Here is a 20,686-nt window from a genome sequence, read left to right as displayed (position 1 = left end):
CAGTAAGGCTCCACCAAGACAACAAATACATCAGGCAAATAAAAGATATTTTTACAGGAGATGGTGACACCTCCAGCAGATTCAAGGTGATTTTAGCTATCCTGTTTTTGTGGCTGGGTATTTTCATATGAAGACCAAAATTGCACTTTTAAATTCTGTGAAGAATTGTGTTGGGATTTTGATGGGGATTGCATTGAATCTGTAGATTGCTTTCAGAAATATGACATTTTCATTATGTTAATCCTGACTATCCATGAGCAAGTGAGATCATTCCATTTTCTGATACCTTCTTTCCTCAATATCTTAAAGGTCATTTTTAAAATTATTATTACACAAGGATCATATTTTCTTGGAAAGAGTTACTGCAAGATATTTTTGAGGTTATTGCAAAAGGTATTGTTTCCTGATTTCATACTCAGTATGTTTGACATGTGTATATAGGAAGGTTACACAGTTTTTGAGTGTTAATTGTGTACCTTGCTAGGTTGCTGAAAATGTTTATTAGCAAATCAAAATACTTTGACTTTTTTTCTTTCCAATTTCTAGCCCCTCAATCTCATTCAGTTGTCTTATTGTTCTAGCTAAACAATTAAGTACTCTGTCGAATAAATATGGAGACAGTGGTCAACCTTGTCTTGCCCCTGATTTTAGTGGAATTGTTTTGAGTTTCTTTCTATTTAATTTGATGTTGGCTATAGGCTTGCTATAAAATGTCTTTATTATGTTTAGGAATGGCCTTTGTATCCCTGATCTATCCAGGATTTTTATCATGAAAAGATGTTGGATTTTGTCAAAGGCATTTTCTGCATCTAATGAGATGATCATGTAGTTCTTGTCTTTCAGACTGTTTATGTGGTAGATTACAATTATTGATTTACATGTATTGAACCATCCTTCATCTCTGAGATAAAGCCTAATTGATCTTGGTGAATGATCTTTCAGATGTGTTTTGGGGCTTGTTTGGTAAGTATTTTATTGAGAAATTTTGCATCTACGTCCTTAAGGTCAATTGGTCTGTAATTTTCTTTCATTTTGGTGTCTCTGTGAATTTGATATTATAGTAATTGTAGCCTCATAAAAAATTAGACAGTTTCTTCTTTTTCTATTTTGTCTAATAATTTGAGGTCTGATGGCATTAATTTTTCTTTGACAGTTTGGTATAATTCTGAACTGAATCTATGAGGCTCTAAGCTGATTTTTGTTGGGAGATTTTTAATTACTGCTTCTGTTTTATTAGGAGTCATGTGTTTAAGTTACTTAAGTTACTTGACTTAATTGGGGAAAGTCATATATTTCAAGAAATTTCCCCATTTCTTTTAGGTTTCTGTTTTGATAGAATACAGATTTTCAAAGTATATTCCATTTATTGTCTGGATTTCCTTGGTTTTGAAGGGACTAAGCTCAAGCTAAGATGACTCCATGACAGGCTACAATTCAGAGAGTAGGTCTAAGTTGTTGAGAAGCCAGAAATGAGAACCCAGATCCAGGAACTTGTGGTCCTCCAACCACAGCCTTGGGATACCTCTGAGTATGCATTGTCATCTTGCCTGAAGCAAAAATAAGTAGCTAGAATGAACACACAACCACCATGGAAAGTCCACAGAGCCCAAAATAATGAATAAAATTTAGTCATATCCCTAGAGATAAAGCTAACCAATCAAGGTAAAGGGCACTTACCCCTTCCCTCCCTGGTATTCTCCTGATAGTAAAAGCTGGCCTGCAAGTCCCAGGGATTCCAGGCTGGTTCAATGTACAAAAATCCATTAATGTAATCCACTATATTAAAAAAAAAAAACCTCAAAGGAAAAAGTCACATGGTCATCTCATTAGGTCCTGAAATATCCTTTGACAAAATCCAACAGCACTTTACGTTAAAAGTATTGGAAAGATCAGGAATTCATGGCACATACCTAAAAATAATAAAGGCAATGCATAGCAAACCCATAGCCAACATCAAGTTAAATGGAGAGAAACTTGAAGCTATCTTACTAAAATCGGGGGGACAAGGCAAAGAAAGAACTAATGGTATTCTATCTCCCTATATATTTATTCAATATTGTACTTGAAGTTCTAGTTATAAAAATTAGACAACAAAAGGAAATCAAAGGGATACAAATTGGAAAGGAAGAAGTCAAGTTATCACTATTTGTGGATGACACGATGTATACATAAGTAACCCCCAAAATTCTACCAGAGAACTCCTATAGCTGATAAACAACTTCAGCAAAGTACCCGAATATAAAATTAACTCAAGCAAATCAGTGGCTTTCCTTCTTACAAATGATAAACTGTCTGAGAAAGAAATTAGGGAAACAAAACCCTTCACAATAGTCACAAATAACATAAAATATCTTGGTGTAACTCTAACCAAGCAAATGAAACATCTGTATGACAAGACTTTCAAGTCCCTAAAGAAACAAATTGAAGAAGACCTCAGAAGATGGAAAGACCTCCCATGCTCATGGATTGGTAGGATTAACATAGTGAAACTGACCATCTTACCAAAAGCAATCTGCAGATTCAAGGAAATCCCCATCAAAATTCCAACTCAATTCTTTACAGATATCGAAGAGAAAGTCTCAACTTCATATAGAAAAACAACCCAGGATAGCCACAACAATTCTTAATAACAGAACTTCTGGGGGAATCACCTTCCCTGACCTCAACCTGTACTACAAAACAACAATGATAAAACCATATGGTATTGGTAAAGAGACAGAGAAATTGATCAATGGAATAGAATCTAAGACCCAGAAATAAACCCACATACCTATAGACACTTGATTTTTGACAAAGATGTTGAAACCATACAGTAAAACAACAAAAGCATCTTCAACAAATGGTGCTAGTCTAACTGGTGGTCTGCAAGAAGAAGAATGCAAATTGATCCATATTTATCATCTTATACAAAACTCAAGTCCAAGTGGATCAAAGACCTCAACATAAAACCAGATACACTGAATCAAATAGAAGAGAAATTGGGAAAGCACCTCAAATACATGGGCACAGGGGAAATTTTCCTGAACAGAAAGAACACTAATGTCTCAGGCTCTAAGATCAACTATTGACAATTCGAATCTCATAAAATTGAAAAGCTTCTGTAAGGCAAAGTACACTGCCTATAGGACAAAACCGTAATCTACAGATTGGGAAAAGATCTTCACTAACCCAAGATCTGATAGAGGGCTAATATCCAAAATATAGAGAAAACTCAATCAAGACTTCAAAGAATTTAGACTCCAAAAAACCAAATGACCCAGTTGAAAATGGGGTACAGAGTTAAACAGAATTCTCAACAGAGGAATCTTGAATGGCCAAGAAGCACTTAAAGAAATGTTCAAGATACTTAGTCATCAGGGAAATGCAAATCAAAATGACCCTGATATTCAACTTTATACTAATCAAAATGACTAATATCAGAAACTATCAAGTGACAGCAGATTCTGGCAAGGATGTGGAGAAAGAAGAACACTCCATCACTGCTGGTGGGATTGCAAGCTGGTACAACCACTCTGGAAATTAATCTAGCAGTTCCTTAGAAAATTGGAAATAGTCCCTAAGGGGAATGGCAACACCTTAGGTCCTACCTGAAGACTGAGGTATACCATTCTTGGACATAGACCCAAAAGATGCCCCACCATACCACAAGGACATATGTTGTAGCATGTTCACAGTAGCCTTATTTCTAATAGCCAGAAACTAGAAATAACCAAGAATGTCCCTCAACCTAAGAATGGCTACCAAAAATGTGGTTCATTTATACAATGGAATACTATTCATCTATTAAAGACACGAACATAATGAATTTTGCAGGCAAATGGGGGGAACTATAAAATATCATAGTGAGTGTGATAACCCTGACCCCAAATACATGTACTTATCTCACTGATAAGTGGATATTAACCAAAAATCACAGAACATTCATGATACACTGTAAGAAGTTTAACAAGAAAGAAAGCCCAAATGAGAATGCTTCAATCCCACTTAGAAGGGAAAACAAAATAATCATGAGAGGCAGTGGGAGGGAGGGAGCTAGGTGGGAGATGGAAGGGGTAAAGCAGGATAAGATCAGGTACGGGGGAGACAGGAGAGAAGCCCAGAGGGTCAGGAGAATGAATGAAAATATGCAGCTCCTGGAGGTAGGAGGGAAGTAGGGACCTCTAGAAATCCCCAGAGACCTGGGATATGAGAGGTTCCCAGGACTCAGTAGGGGTGACCTTAGCCAAAATGCCCAACAATAGGGAGAAAGAACCTGAAGAAACCACCATCCCCAGTGGAGGGATGGTGTCACCAATCTAGCTTCAAAATTTTTGAACCAGAAAACATGGGCTGGTCTGAGGACCCTGGTACACATGTAGCAGAGGACTTCCTGGTCTCACCTCAGTAGGATAGGATGAGCCTAATCCTATAGAGACTTGATGACCCAGTGAAAGGGGCTGCCCAGGGCAGATGGGAAAGAAAGTACCCTCTCAGAGGAGAAGGGGAGGTGGAATGTGATGAAGAACTCTGGGAGTGGGGAGCACGGACATGGTGGGGCAACATTTGGGTGTAATTAAATAAAATAATTACAAATATTGAGAATTATCAATGAGCAGTGTTGATTCTTGTTATTTTTGTTGTTATGCTCTGGGATTTTCCCCCTTCTTTTGATTTATTGGTCTAGATTAAGTTACTTTTGTTATCTTGGTGATACTCAACCTTATCAGATTGAAGTTTTTCTTCTAGTGCTTTTGGATTAGTGGATAGATATTATTGAAATTTCATTGTATCAATATTTTTTCTTTTTCTGTCTATTGTGATTGATAGTTTTGTTGGGCATAGTATTCTATGCTGGCATATGTGTTCTCTTAGATTTAAAAAAAAACATCTGTCCAGGGTCCTTATGGCTTTTAGAGTCTCCACTGAGAAGTTCAGTGTCTCAGCCGTCTGTCTTTACATGTTACTTGGTCTTTTTCCCTTGAAGTTTATATTTTTTTGTTCTATACAGATAGTGATTTATTACATGTTGTGAGAAATTTTATTTTCTGATCCAGTCTATTAGGTGTTTTCTATGTGTCTTATACCTTGATTAATACTTCCTTTTTTGAGTTAGGAAATTTTTCTTCTATGATTTTGTTAAAAATATTTTCTGTGCCTTTGACCTTGGTTTCTTCCACTTCCTATTTTCCTATTATTTGTAGATTTGGTTTTTTTTCATAGTGTCTTAGATATTTTGGATGTTTTATGCCTGAATATTTTTATACTCTTCATTTTCTTTGACATAGGTATATATTTCTTCTACTTTCTTCAATGTCTGAGATTGTTTCTCTTTGTGTTTTGTACTCTGTTGGTTAAGCTCACCTTAGATTTTTGCTTGACTTCTTAAATTTTTTCACTTACAGCTTTATCTTAGTTTGGGTTTTACTTAGTGATTTTTCAATTTTTATGTCTTGAACTATTTCTTTATTTCATTCTACTGATTATGTTTTCATAGGCTATGAGAAGACTAAATCTATAAATCCTTTATTAAATGACTTATCCATATCCTCTTTAAAGTTATTGAGTATATTCATAATTGATAGTTTGATGTCCCTGTCTTGTGTTTCAGCTAAATCACATTTATTGGGGTCTACTGTGTAGGGTAACTGGGCTCTGGAGACATATCATCTTGGCTGTTAATGTTGATTTTTGTCCTCATGTCTAGACATCTGGAGTTAAGATGATTGAGATGATTCTAGGTGTGGATATCTTGTATTGCCTTTGTTGTGTGGGTGTTGCATTCCTTGGTTTCCCTTCTCCTCTCTGAATCTTAGGAAAATGTGATGGCTGTGTGTTGTCTGGTGGGGAGTGCTTCTGCAGGTTTGTAGGTGGCAAAGAGTAATAAAGATGGGTTAGGAGAAAAGACTGAGAGGGCCCAGAGGAAAGCACTAATGGTATTCTGTTCATAGCATGAGTTGGGGTCCCTGGGAAATTAGAGTTCTGGCAGGAGTAGCTTCTTCAAGTATATTGCAGTTAGACAAAGAATAATCTAGAAAGACGGGGATTAAAGGCTAGGGGGATCCTGGGTTTGTACTCAGAGTTAGGATTTCCAGTGGATGGAGTTGAGATAGAAAGCACCATACCTGCAAGCAAAATGAATCTGGGAAGATTATAATGGAGGAAATGAAACAGAGTGAAAATCCCCAGACCTGTGTCCATGTCTGATGACTGAGTTCTAGTTTGATTACTGGAGGTCTCATGTAGAGAATGTTTCTAGGTATCCTTGGCTAATAGAAAAGAATGAAAGTGGAGTAGAATGGGGTTAAGAGAGTCCACAGGAATGATGAAAACTAGGTCCACACCTAAGTTTAGCAAAGTTCACAGAGAATGGAAGTAGGGTGGGTAGAGTTCTGTAACAACGCTAGGGTAAAACTGGAGAGCCAGCCACTTGCTTTTCAAAAAGAGCAATGAATCTTTAGTCAAGCAGCCACTTCCCTGCCCCATCTCACAACTTAGAAAAGCAGCACATGGGCAAAGAGAATCTGGCATTGTGACTTCACCATTATGATGCAGTTCTGTGTGGTGGGGGAGGGATAGGATAGTAACAGTCCCAAGATCATTTTGTTGTTCTTCTTCAGGCCTGTTGGCAGGGAAAGACCAGATGGCAGGTTGAAATCCAGCCAGGCTTGTAGCTGTGGTATCTGGTGAGGTCACCTCCAGTGAATCAGAGGCTTCAATCACCTTCTTCAGGTAGTCATCTTTGTTTCCCATTCCCACCATGACAGAGGACTATCTCCAAGTCTGAGCTGAGACAAACTGGAAACATCTGAGAACTTTTCATCACAGTGCTGTAGTCAAAACATCCTGTTCTATCAAGACTCTTACAAGCCAGTCAGTTGTTTACCAACCCATCATCTGCTAGTCAGTCATGGATCAACCAGGTACAAATCAATCAGATATGACACAGCCAGGAGCAAGCCAACCAGTTATGAATCCACCAGGCCTAAGCCCACAAAACATGCAACAACCAGAACCAAGTCAACCATGTATGAACCAGCCAAGCATGAATCAACCAAGCATGAACAAACCAGATGTGACAAGACCAGGCCCAAGCCAACCAGATACAAACCAACCGGACCAGAGCCAAGACAATATGAAACAACCATGGTCAAGCACGAACCAACCAGACATGTACAAAACATGCCTGAGCCAACAAAGTATGAAGGAGTCAGACTCAAGACAACTGCCTATGAAACAATCAAGTGCAAGTCAACTAGGTATGAATCAAGCAGGCATGAGCCAAGCAGGCATGTGGCAGCCAGGCCCACCTACCTCCAATATGAAACCAGTAAACACATGGCAATGGGGACCATCAGACACGTGGCAAATAACCCAAAGTAATCAGGAAACAAAGCAATCAGATACAGTGCAACAAGACCTAAGCTATGCAGGACAGAAACAACCAGATACATGGAAACAGGACTCAAGTCATCCAGGAGTGAAAGAAACAGAACCATGGCAATGGGGGCCAAGCCCTCCAAGTGTGAGACAAACAGATGCATGGCAATGGGGCCCAGACCACCCAGGTAGCGACCAATCAAATTCATGGCAACCACAACTGAGTCACTCATCCATCAGACAATTCGACTTGAGACCAGCAGGTCCCATTGAACAAGGTACGAAGCAATGTGATACATGGCAACCAGTCCCCAGTCAACAAGGCAAGAGACAACCAAGCATAGGGCAGCAGGTCCCTAGCCAACCAACTATGAGACATGCAGTCACATGGCAAGCAGGTCCTAGCCCACTAGCAAAGAAATTGTCAGGTACATGGCAAGTGGGCCTCAACAAATCAAGTATGGAGCAATTGAACACATGTCAAACAGGCTTTGGCCAACAGTACAGCATGTGTAAATCAAACCCCAGCCAATCAAGCATGAAAGAGTTAGTCACGTGGCAGTCAGGCACCAGCCAACTAGACATAAGAGATATGGATGTATGGCAATCAGGCACCAGCCAACCAGGCATGAAACAGACAGATCCATGGCAATGGGATACCAACTACCCAAGCAATATGCAATCAGACAAATGGCCACCAGGCCCCAATCCTCTGGATATGAGACAAACAGATTCATGGCAACCAGTCCAACCTGGCATGAAATATTCACACTCAAGGCCATGGAGTTCAAGCCACTCAGATATAAGACAATTAGATTTATGGCAATCAAGCCTCAGCCAATCAGACACAAGACAATTTGATACATGGCAACAAAATTCCATGCCTGGTGTTCGACAATTATATACATGGCAGCCAACCTCAAGTTTCTCCGACCTAAGACAACCAGATTGGCAACCCTACCCTAGCAACTCAATTATGAAACAATTAGATAATTGGGAAGCAGTGCCAAGGCAACCAGGAACCACTCAATTAGGCACAAACCAATTAGACACAAACCAACCTGATGGCACCCAATCAAGCCAAGAAGGAAAGACACAATCAGATAAATTGGAAACAAGTTCAGACAAGTCAGAGATGAAAAGTAGTTCATCAGACTCAAGTCAGCTAAGTGTAAGTCAAGCAGGTCCAAGTCAATTAAAGCCAGATGAATCAAGCATGAGTGATTTAAATGAAAGTCAACAAAGAATGACACAATCATCCATGAGCAAAATAAAATCTTGTTCGTTCCACATAAGACCTGCTGAGCCTCAAGACTGCCCAGATATCCTGAGATTGATTAAAGTAAGCTTGTATCTCTTTATTACTTGGAAGTTAGTGAAGAGCTGAAAGAACAAAATGCATGCATAGTATAGGTTTGAATAACAATAACAACAACAATAATATTAACAGCTCTGTTCATTATGATGCATATACATAATGTTGTCGAATTCACTAAACCCCTTTAATCATCATTTTCAATGTAAATCAAGATTATAGTAATTGCTACACCAAAAGATGATTGCAATGTTTTCTTTGATATGTAGAATATATATTTTTTACAAAAAATATGAAATGTTGACAAGAGAGATAGCTCAGTTGGCAAAGCTATCTAGAAGTCTGTTAACCCATACATTACAGGAGTCCAAAGAACTGAGTGAACATTTTCTTATGCACAAATTTATTGTAATACCTTTCCTAGAAATCATACCAGTGCAGTAAATGTGACAATGTAATAACTATAGTTACCATGATGAAATTTTGATGCACTGATGACAGTCATTCATGTGATATACAGATGTGTATGTAGTGGTTCTCTTGGTGTTTTGTGTTCATTTTCCCAACACACGATTATTTCCAAGTTTATAAAACTACTCTTTGAAAATTAATTTATTAGCTTGCCATCAAATTTTCTTAGCTAAAAGACATCACTAAGAGGCATTGTGTAGCTCTATATCAATATCATTGTAGCAGAGTATAAACCTTTTTTTATACCTGATCTTAAAAATTGTAATGTTTTCACTATCAAAATGTTTTGCAGACTAAATGACAGCTCTCTCATGGGAAATGTATGATCTTTCAAAGTTTGTACATATATGTTTACATTATAAATCCATAAGTTACTAGTATTAAAGTAGGTGAAGCAAAGCAGTTAGCTTCTCAAAAGTAATTCTGCAAAATAAAATGCTACAACCAGAGTATTTAAATGTAATTTGAAAATTACTAGTATACTCACTGAAAATTTGTTCAGTTCAGGGCTAAGCAAACAGTTAAGATGTAAGTGACTTGTTAATGCTGTGAGACTATTATAAGTTGACTCCATAATTCCTTAATCATAATATAGTGTCTGTGTTTTTACATATGTAAAAACATAAACACATGACCATTGTATTACATGGCACCTCTAATTTTTTCTCCTCTCAAGAAATAAACATAAGCTTTCTTGAATTTCTATAGCAAAACAAATATTGTCTCTGTACCATAAAAACCTGTCGTTATATACCATAATTTGACATTCTGAATCACAGACCTATGGTATTTCAAATCTAAGTAACTTCAAAAGAAAACAAACATTACTTGAGCTTACATATTTCAAATAACTATATCTTAATTCAAATTTAGACTGTATCAGAATCTTCAATCCTGGGCAAAATTCTGTGGTTTTGGAAAATTAAGTAAAATTTTGGCAAGTTCAGAAATACTAAAGATTGGTTTCAAAATGTAATATTTGCTTGTTTGTTTGTTTATTTGAGACAGGGTATCTCTTTGTAGACACAGTTATCCTAGAACTCACTGGGTAAACAAGGTTGATCTTGAACTCATAGAAATCCACCTGCCTCTGTCTCCCAAGTGCTAAGATTAAAGGTGTATATCCCTTCACCTGGTGTTAAAATCTAATTTTTAAAACAAATCTTACAGCAGAGTTTAAATTTATACTTTCTGTACATGTGTTTGCTTGAAGCTAACTACTGTATAAGATTAACAACTAGTTAGAAAATTTTATCTAACAAATGAATTTGAGATTATTATTTATGTTAAATTTTTCAAAAATTAGTCTCCTTTGGAGATATTAAATAGCAATCATTTGATTTTAAAATGTCAAAATATCCAAAACACTAGTGAAAAATATTTACATGGATTTATGGGTAATATACATTGATTATAACTCTGGTACATATAGTGGTGATTCATATAATATAGTTACCACATAGTTGAATGTGCTGCAAAAGTATGGTTATTCATGAACTGTTGCTTTTCCTGCTGAATTCCAACTGACCAATACCATATGAAGAACACATCTTTATAAATGAATGCTAATTGACATGGAAAAATATAGTATGGACTGACTAGGATGTTAATGAAGACATGCTTATGTGTGGAATTTTTTAATGAGCAGTTATTTTGTCTTAGTTATAGCTACTATTGCTGTGATGAAATACTATGACCAAAAGCAACTTGGGGAGGAAAGCGTTATTTGGTTTACATACCCTAATAGTCCATTGAAGGAAATCAGGCCAGAAACTCAAATAGGGAAGGAACTGAAAGCATGCAGAGGCCATGAACGGGTGCTGATTGTTCTTCCTGGCTTGCTCAGCCTGCTTTCTTATAGAAGATAGGACAGGCAGCCCAGGGATGGTTCCACCACAATGGTCACTGTCCCCCAACTTGCTACCCCAATGAGTTAGTAATTAAGAAAATGCCCCAAAGGCTTGCCTACAGCCTGATCTAATGAATGCATTGTCTCAATTGAAGTTTTGTCCTCTCAAATAACTCTAATCTGTGTCAAGTTGACATAAAATGAGTCAACATGTTGTTTTACTTTGAAGAATTTAAATTTATTTTGGTTATATACATCACTAAATTTTTTATTTAGGAGTAAGAGGTATTCTGTTGAATTCTTGTGCTACAATGTGGGGATATGTAATTTTTTTTCACAGTTTCTATCAATGAGAGATAATTTTTTAAAAATTTTTATTGGTTATTTTCCTTATTTACATTTCAAATGTTATCCTCTTTCCTGATAACACCCTCCAAAAAAAACATTATCTCCTCCCCTACCACTGTTTCTATGAGGTATTCCCCCACTCACCCACCCGCTCCCACCTCCCTGCCTTGGCCTTCCCCTACACTGGGGCATTGAGCCTTCATAGAACCAAGGGACTCTCCTCCCATTAATGCCAAATAAGGGCATCCTCTGCTACATATGTGGCTGGAGGCCTGGGTCCCCCCCATGTGTACTCTTTGGTTGGTGGTTTAGTCCCTGGGAGCTCTGAGGGTACTAGTTAGTTCATATTGTTATTCGTCTTAAGGGGCTGCAAACCCTTCAGCTCCTTTAGTCCTTTCTCTAGCTCCTTCATTGGGGACCCTGTGCTCAGTCCAATGGATGGCTGTGAGCCTCTACTTCTGTATTAGTTGGGTACTGGTAGAGCTTCTCAGGAGTCAGCTGTATCAGGCTCCTGTCAGCAAGCACTTCTTGGCATCCACAATAGTGTCTGGGTTTGATGGCTGCAGATGGGATGGATCCCCAGGTGGGACAGTCTTTGGATGGCCTTTCCTTCAGTCTCTGTTCCACTCTTTGTCCCTGTAGTTCCTTTAGACAGGAGCAATTCTGGGTTAAATTTTTGAGATGGGTGTGGCCCCATCCCTCAACCGGGGAGCCATGCCTAACCTCTGGATATGGTCTCTACAGGTTCTCCCTCCCCATTGTTGGGTATTTCAGCTAATGTCATCCCCATTGGGTTCTGGGAGCCTCTTGCTTTCCTGACATCTGGGACTTTCTGGTGGCTACACCCAGTTCCCCATCCCTTATTGCTACATACCTCTGTTCAATTTCCTGACCCTCTGTACATCTCTGCCCCCTGTCTCCTCCCATACCTAATTCTATCCCCCCCTGTTGTTACCCCCTCCTTTCTTCCTCCCAGTCCCTCCCACCATCTACCTCCCATGATTATTTTGTTCCCCCTTCTGAGCAGTACTGAAGTTAACGCTGACATTTCTGGAAAAAATGCTAAAAATATAAAAAAAAAGTTTGAATATAAGCATATCAGAAAATAATGTTAGAAAAAAGTTTTTGAAGTATTTAATGTATAAGAAATATGTATGTTCATTTGAATAACATGATTGCATGGTATACTAGGAAGTTGATTCATAAAAATTAAGATTTGATTATTGCATTTGTTCAGCATTTTAAAATTTTTTATTTTATTTTATTTTTTATTTTTTTATTTGTTCAGTCATTTTTATGAGACTTTATTGATGTAACTTCTGACATTGCAAGAGACAAGCTAAATATGGGAGGTTCTGGAGGGAGAAGTGATATAGTTATATTTTAATCTCAAAATTAAATGAAAAAAGGTTTCATAAAATTTCCAGAGCTAGCACAATGAAACTTAACGAAGAGTCCAGAAGTTCTATAAAGTACATGTGAGTATATGGTGTTTGATATAAGGGATATTTCAAATCAATGACTAAAAAATGGATTATTAAATTAATGGCCCTGGGATGAAAGGTTTTAGTATGATGGTGACATTCTACTTCAGTATTTACACACAAGAAAAAAGCAGATAAACAAAGTGAGTATTAAGAATGTAAAAGGGCAAAAACCAACACTTTGTTTGATTAATATCCTCACAAAGAAACAGAAGGAGAAAAAGAATAAATATTTTATAACTCTCCAAACATGAGATAGGCATCAAAAAAGAAGGAATTTGGACATACAAAAATAATAAAGGCCACAGTTTTATGTTTTATTAGATATTTTATTTATTTACATTTCAAATGTTATCCCCTTTCCCGACTTCCCCTCCAGAAACCCATTATCCCATCCCCCCTCCTCCTGCTTCTATGAGGGTGTTCCCCAACCCACCCGCCCACTCCCACCTCCCTGCCCTGGCATTCCCATATACTGGGGCATCGAGCCTTCCTGGACCAAGGGCCTTTTCTCCCATTGATGCCTGACAAGGCCATCCTCTGCTACATATAGGAATGGAAGCATGGGTTCCTCCAAGTGTACTCCCTGGGAGCTCTGGTTGGTTGATATTATTGTTCTTTCTGTGGGGTTGCAAAACCCTTCAGCTCCTTCAGTCCTTTCTCTAACTCCTCCATTGGGAATGCTGTGATCAGTTCAATAGATGGCTGAGAGCATCCACCTCTGTATATGTCAGGTTCTAGCATAGCCTCTCAGGAGACAGCTCTATCAGGCTCTTGTCAGCATGCACTTCTTGGCATCCACAATAGTGTCTGAATTTGGTGTCTGCATATGGAATGGATCTCCAGGTGGAGCAGTCTCTGGATGGCCTTGCATTCAGTCTCTGCTCTACACTTTGTGTCCATATATGCTCCTGTGAGTATTTTGTTCCCCCTTCTAAGAAGGACCAAAGTATCCACACTGTGGTCTTATTTCTTCTTAAATTTAATTTGGTCTGTGAATTGTATCTTGGGTATTCTGATCTTCTAGGCTAATATCCACTTATCAGAGAGTGCATACCATGTGTGTTCTTTTGTGATTGGGTTACCTCACTCAGGATGATATTCTTCAGATCCATCCATTTGCCTAAGAATTTCATTAATTCATTGTTTTTAATACCTGAGTAGTACCCCATTGTGTAAATGTACCACATTTTCTGTATTCGTCTGATGAGGGACATCTGGGATCTTTTCAGCTTCTGGCTATTAAGCATAAGGCTGCTATTAATGTAGTGGACCACATGTCCTTATTACATGTGGGAACATCTTCTGGGTATATGCCCAGGAGTGGTATAGCTGGGTCCGCAGGTAGTACTATGTTCAATGTTTTGAGGAACTGCCAGACTGATTTCCAGAGTAGTTGTATCAGCTTCCAATCCCACCAGCAATGAAGGAGTGTTCCTCTTTCTCCACATCCTCACTAGCATCTGCTGTCACCTGAGTTTCTGATCTTAGCCATTCTGACTGGTGTGAGGTGGAATCTCAGGGTTTTTAAATTTGCATTTCTCTGATGCCTAAGAATGTTGAACATTTCTTTTGGTGCCTCATGACCATTCAAGTTTCCTCAGTTGAGAACTCTTTGTTTAGCTCTGTACCCCATTTTTTAATAGGGTTTTTGGTTCTCTGGAGTCTACCTTCTTGAGTATATATATATATATATATATATATATATACATATATATAATATATATAAAGATATATTGGATATTAGCCCTCTATCAGATGTAGGGTTGGTTAAGATCTTTTCCCATTCTGTTGGTTGCCATTTTGTCCTCATGACAGTATCCTTTGCCTTACAGAGGCTTTGCAATTTTATGAGGTATCATTTGTCAATCCTTGATCTTAGAGCATAAGCTATTGGTGTTCTGTTCAGGAACTTTTCCCCTGTGTCCACGTATTTAAGGTTCTTCCCCACTTCCTTTTCTATTAGTTTCAGTGTATCTGGTTTTATGTGGAGGTCCTTGATCCACTTGAACTTGAGCTTTGTACAAGGAGATAAGAATGTTTTGATTTGCATTCTTCTACGTGCTGACCACCAGTTGAACCAACACCATTTGTTGAAAATGCTGTCTTTTTTTCCACTGGATGGTTTTAGCTCCTTTGTCATACAGATCTTTCACTTGCTTGGTTAGAGTTACACGAAGGTATTTTATATTATTTGTAACTATTGTATAGGGTGTTGTTTCCCTAATTTCTTTCTCTGCCTGTTTATCCTTTGTGTATAGGAAGGCCACTGATTTGCTTGAGTTAATTTTATATCCAGCTACTTTGCTGAAGTTATCACGTTTAGGAGCTCTCTGGTGAAATTTTTGGGGTCACTTAAGTATACGATCATATCATCAACAAATAGTGATAAGTTGACTTCTTCCTTTCCAATTCGTATGCCTTTGATCCCCTTTTGTTGTCTAATTGCTCTGGCTAGGACTTCAAGTACAATATTGAATAGGTAGGGAGAGAGTGGGCAGCCTTGTCTAGTCCCTGATTTTAGAGGGATTGCTTCAAGTTTCTCTCCATTTAGTTCGATGTTGGCTACTGGTTTTCTGTATATTAGTTTTACTATGTTTAAGTATGGGCCTTGAATTCCTGATATTTCCAAGACTTTAATCATGAAGGGATGTTGGATTTTATCAAATGCTTTCTCAGCATCTAATGAGATGATCATGTGTTTTTTTTTCCTTTGAGTTTTTTTACATAGTAGATTATGTTGATGAATTTCTGTATAATGAACAATCCCTGCAGTCCTAGGATGAAGCCTACTTGATCATGATGGATGAACGTTTTGATGTGTTCTTGGATTTGGTTTGCAAGAATTTTATTGAGTATTTTTGCATTGATATTCATAAAGGAAATTGATGTGAAGTTCTCTTTCTTTGTTGGGTCTTTGTGTAGTTTAGGTATAAGCATAATTGTGGCTTCATAGAATGGATTTGGTAGTGTTCCTTCTGGTTCTATTTTGTGGAATAGTTTGAAGAATATTGGTATTAGGTCTTCTTTGAAGGTCTGATAAAACTCAGCACTAAGCCCATCTGGTCCTGGGCTTTTTTTGGTTGATAGACTATTAATGATTGCTTCTATTTCTTTAGGTGTTATGGAACTGTTTAGATGATTTATCTGATCCTGATTTAATTTTGGTACCTGGTATCTGTTTAGAAAATTGTCCATTTCTTGCAGATTTTCCAGTTTTGTTAAGTATGGCCTTTTGTAGTAATATCTGATGGTTTCCTGGATTTCGTTGGTTTCTGTTGTTATGTCTCCCTTTTCAATTCTGATTTTGTTAATTTGGATACTGTCTCTGTGCCCTCTGGTTAGTCTGGCTAAGGGTTTATTTATCTTGTTGATTTTCTCAAAGAACTAGCTCCTAGTTTTGTTGATTCTTTGTTCTTTTTGTTTCTACTTGGTTGATTTCCACCCTGAGTTTGATTATTTTGTTCAGTCTACTTCTGTTGGGTATATTTGCTTCTCTTTGTTCTAGAGCTTTCAGGTGTTCTGTGAAGCTGCTAGTGTATGCTCTCTCCAGTTTCTTTTTGTAGAAGCTTAGAGCTATGAGTTTTCCTCTTAGCACTGTTTTCATTGTGACCCATAAGTTTTGATATGATGTACCTTCATTTTCATTAATTTCTAAAAGGTTTTTAATTTCTTTCTTTATTTCTTCCTTGACCACATTATCATTGAGTAGAGCATTGTTTAGTTTCCATGTGTATGTGTGTTTTCTGTTGTTTTTGTTGGTATTTAAGACCACCCTTAGTCCATGGTGTTCTGATAGGTTGCATGGGATTATTTCAATCTTTTTGTATCTGAGGCCTGATTTGTGACCGATTATATGGTCAATTTTGGAGAAGGTACCATAAGGTTTTAAGAAGAAGTTATACTCTTTTCTTTTAGGATGAAATGTCCTATAGATATCTGTTAAATACATTTGTTTCATAACTTCTGTTAGTCTCACTGTGTCTCTGTTTAGTTTCTGTTTCTATAATCTGTCCATTGCTGAGACCGTGATGTTGAAATCTCCCACTATAATTGTGTGAGATGCAATGTGTGCTTTGAGATTTAGTAAAGTTTCTTTTATGAATGTGGATGCCCTTGCATTTGAAGCACAGATGTTCAGAATTGAGAATTCATCTTGGTAGATTTTTCCTTTGACAAGTATGAAGTGTCCTTCCTTATCTTTTTTGATGACTTTTGGTTGATAGTCAATTTTATCCAATATTAGAATGGCTACTCCAGCTTGTTTCTTGGGGCCGTTTGCTTGGCAAATTGTTTTGCAGCCCTTTACTCTGAGGCAATGTCTGCCTTTGTCACTGACGTACATTTCCTGTATGCAGCAAATGCTGTGTCCTGATTATTTAGCCAGCCAATTAGCCTATGTCTTTTTATTGGGGAATTGAGTCCATTGATGTTAAGAAATATTAAGGAAAAGTGATTGTTCCTTCCCAGTTTTGTTGTTATTGTTGTTGTTGTTGTTAGAGGTGGAATTATGTTTGTGTGGCTATCTTCTTTTGGGTTTGCTGGAAGAATTATACTTTCTTGCTTTTTCTATGTTGTATTTTTCCTCCTTGTGTTGGAGTTTTCCATCTATTATTCCTTGTAGGGCTGAATTTGTGGAAAGATATTGTGTAAATTTGGTTTTATCATGGAATACTTTGGTTTCTCCGTCTATAGTAACTGAGAGTTTTGCTGGATATAGTAGTCTGGGCTGGCATTTGTGTTCTCTTAGGGTCTGTATGACATCTATCCAGGATCTTCTGGCTTTTATAGTCTCTGGTCAGAAGTCTGGTGTTATTCTGATAGATCTGCCTTTATATGTTATTTGACCTTTTCCCCTTACTGCTTTTAGTATCTTTCTTTGTTTTATGCATTTGGTGTTTTGATTATTATGTGACAGGAGGAATTTCTTTTCTGGTCTAGTTTATTTGGAATTCTGTGGGTTTCTTATACGTTCATAGACATCTCTTTTTTAGGAAAGTTTTTCTTCTATAATTTTGTTGAACTGGCCCATTACATTGGGAATCTTCACTCTATTTTATACCTATTATTCCTAAGTTTGGTATTCTCATTTTGTCCTAGATTTCCTGGATGTTTTAGGTTAGGAGCTTTTTGCTTTCTGCATTTTCTTTGACTATTGTGACAATGTTTTCTTGATGTCTTCTGCCCCTGAGATTCTCTCTTCTATCTCTTGCATTCTGTTGGTGATGCTTGCATCTATGACTCCTGATTTCTTTCTTAGGTTTTGTATCTCCAGGGTTGTCTCTCTTTCTGATTTCTTTATTGTTTCTACTTCCATTTTTAGATCCTGGATGGTTTTGTTCAGTTCCGTCACCTGTTTGGTTGTGCTTTCCTGCAATTCTTTAAGGGGTTTTTGTGTTTCCACTTTAAGGGTTTTTACTTGTTTACCTGTGATCTCCTGTGTTTCTTTAAGGGAATTATTTATGTTCTTCTTAAAGTCCTTTATCATCATGAGAAGTGATTTTAAATCTTGATCTTGCTTTTCCAGGGTATCCAGGACTTGCTATCATGGGACAACTATGTTCTGATGATGCCAAATAACCTTGGTTTCTGTTGCTTATGTTCTTATACTTGCCTCTCGCCATCTGGTTATCTCTAGTGATACCTGTACTCACTGTCTCTGACTGGAGCCTGTACCTCCTATTATCTTAGCTGTGTCAGAACTCAAATTCCAGCTGTCTCTGTGATCCTGAGATCTTGGATGTGTCAGAGCTCCTGGGAGTAAAGCTGCCTCTAGGATCCTGAAATTCTGGTGTGACCAAGATCCTGAGATCCTGTGATCGTATGATCCTGGGTGTGTTAGAGCACCTGGGAGTTTAGCTTCCTCTGGGAGTTGTGGGACTTGGTGTGGTGCTAGTGCCCAAGGTCTGCTCAGGGCCCTGGCTGGGACTGTAAGGAACCCATGCCCCTGGTTGGGCAGTGGTTCCTGATTTCCTGGATTCAGGTGGTTCCAGTTATTCCTAGTATTGGGGTAGATGTTGTGGTCTCCTCACCTATGTTTCTGGGTGTGTTAGAGCAACTGGGAGTTGAGCTTCCTCTGGTTGCTGTGGAATTTGGTATAGAGCTTGAATCCAAGGTCTGCTCAAGGTACTGGCTCAGATCACAGGCCACAATTTTAAAAACATTTAAAGTTATACTAGCAAATCCCAAGCAAACACATTTCACAAATTTTTCTGTAAAGTCATAACACTGTGACTGCCCAGAAACACGTTTTTATTTTTACTTTCCAGGTTCCTGCTGAATTCAGAGCTACTAATCCAGGAAGTTAACATTCACATGACTGAGATATCAAGTCTATAATGTGTCTATCTATCATATGCCTATCTATCAGCTAGCTACCAACTACTTATCTACCTATTTTGGTTTACTTTGTTTCTTCAGATTTCTAATTTCTATATAATGGAAGTCAAATCTTACTTCTTTTTAGCACAACCTAGCATTCCTGTATTATAAATACTCAATAAATACTTCAATGATTATATTTTCCCAGTCATCAGCTGAACCTTTTTTTTTCTACTTTGACAGGAACTGGCTTCCTCTGAAGGTGTGCAAGAAAAGGAAGTGTTATTAACAGAACTGGGTAAGATGTTTTGTGGTAATCTTTGTGTAGTTAAAAACAGTGTGAATACATGCACAAAGGATGAATACCTAGACATGCAGAAGCAGCTGTCCTTGTTACAAAAAGTGTTCCTATTATTAATATGGACATATACAAGACACATATCCCATAGTCTTTTCAGTGTTCTAATATTTTTCATTTTTCTTCTTTTTAATATGCAACAGTGCATGCCTTTACAGATGCAGTAGACTGCAAATGCATTTCAAAACAGAGAAAAAGAGGTTTGGCATGTCTGAAGTGTTCCTTACATGCAATATCATGGTAGGAGCTTTGAAAAAGTTAGTTTTCTACATTTGGTAGTCAAAAATATTAATGGAGAATATAGAAAATTATTATGAATTAGAATTTTTACACAGTAATAAGGCTAAATGATGGTAAAAAATCATGATTGGCAAATACCAAATAAAGAGGGTTATTTATTAATATTTAGAAGAATTAGTAAAAGATAACCATTTAAAGTTGAATACTTAAAAGTGTATGTAATCAACTAAGAACATTCCACAAAATAATTTCTTAGATTTTGCGGAGACTTTTTATTTGTTTCATAGTGGGATATTTTGTTGAAGTGTAGGTTTTTTTAATTTTCTTTTCTTACTATCTGTGCTTTTGTTGTCAGCTATTCCTATGAAACCATTGCCACATATAATGGCTTTAAAAAATTTTTGTATTTTCTTCTAAGAGTTTTCTACTTTTAGTATCTATCTTGAAGTCTTTGATCTCTTTCAAGCAGTTTTTGCAAGAGAATTTATAGGAAAGTTAGTCTTAATGGTTTTGGTACCCTGATAATAAATCAGTTTGCCATATAGCTTCATGAATATTTAGTTTGCAGCCCTGTTTATATTTGGTTTGTCTACATATCAGGCCTCTTTCCAGTATCATACTGTTATAATTACTCTAACATTATAGTAAATCTCAAAATTAAGCAATGAGTATCCTCTGACTTTTTTCTTCTGTTTTAAAGTTGTTTGGGATATTTGGAGTTTTTTGAAATCTGTATGAATTTAAGAAAAAGGATGGTGGGTGTGGTGGTTTGAATGAGAATGGCCCTCAGTTTGTGGTCTACTGAGGAAAGATTAGGAGGTGTGGTCTTATTGGAGGAAGTATGTCACTGGTGGTAGGCTTTGAGATTTCAAAAACCCATGTCAGGCCCAGTGACACACAGAGACACATATACAGTCTCTCTCACATACAATCTCTCTCTCTCT

The 20,686-nt window shown here is 37.5% G+C and overlaps 1 protein-coding gene across 2 annotated transcripts in view; it reads left to right on the top strand.

Moving 5' to 3' along the window:
- The first annotated feature begins 6,522 nt into the window (after positions 1–6,522).
- Satl1 (spermidine/spermine N1-acetyl transferase like 1) overlaps positions 6,523–20,686 on the top strand; it is a 22,964-nt gene continuing 8,800 nt past the window's right edge. The window contains exons 1-2 of one of the 2 annotated variants that reach the window (XM_031376008.1): positions 6,523–8,698; positions 19,388–19,442. In XM_031376008.1, the coding sequence (XP_031231868.1) occupies positions 6,887–8,698; positions 19,388–19,442 (1,867 nt within the window). In that variant the 5' untranslated portion in view covers positions 6,523–6,886. The remainder of the gene's footprint in view (positions 8,699–19,387; positions 19,443–20,686) is intronic. The other variant, XM_031376007.1, reaches the window with a different exon arrangement.

This window comes from Mastomys coucha, chromosome X (genome assembly GCF_008632895.1).
Source record: "Mastomys coucha isolate ucsf_1 chromosome X, UCSF_Mcou_1, whole genome shotgun sequence".
Taxonomy (NCBI): domain Eukaryota; kingdom Metazoa; phylum Chordata; class Mammalia; order Rodentia; family Muridae; genus Mastomys; species Mastomys coucha.
Note: the sequence above shows the minus strand (reverse complement) of the source record. Positions and strands in the feature narration are given on the sequence as shown.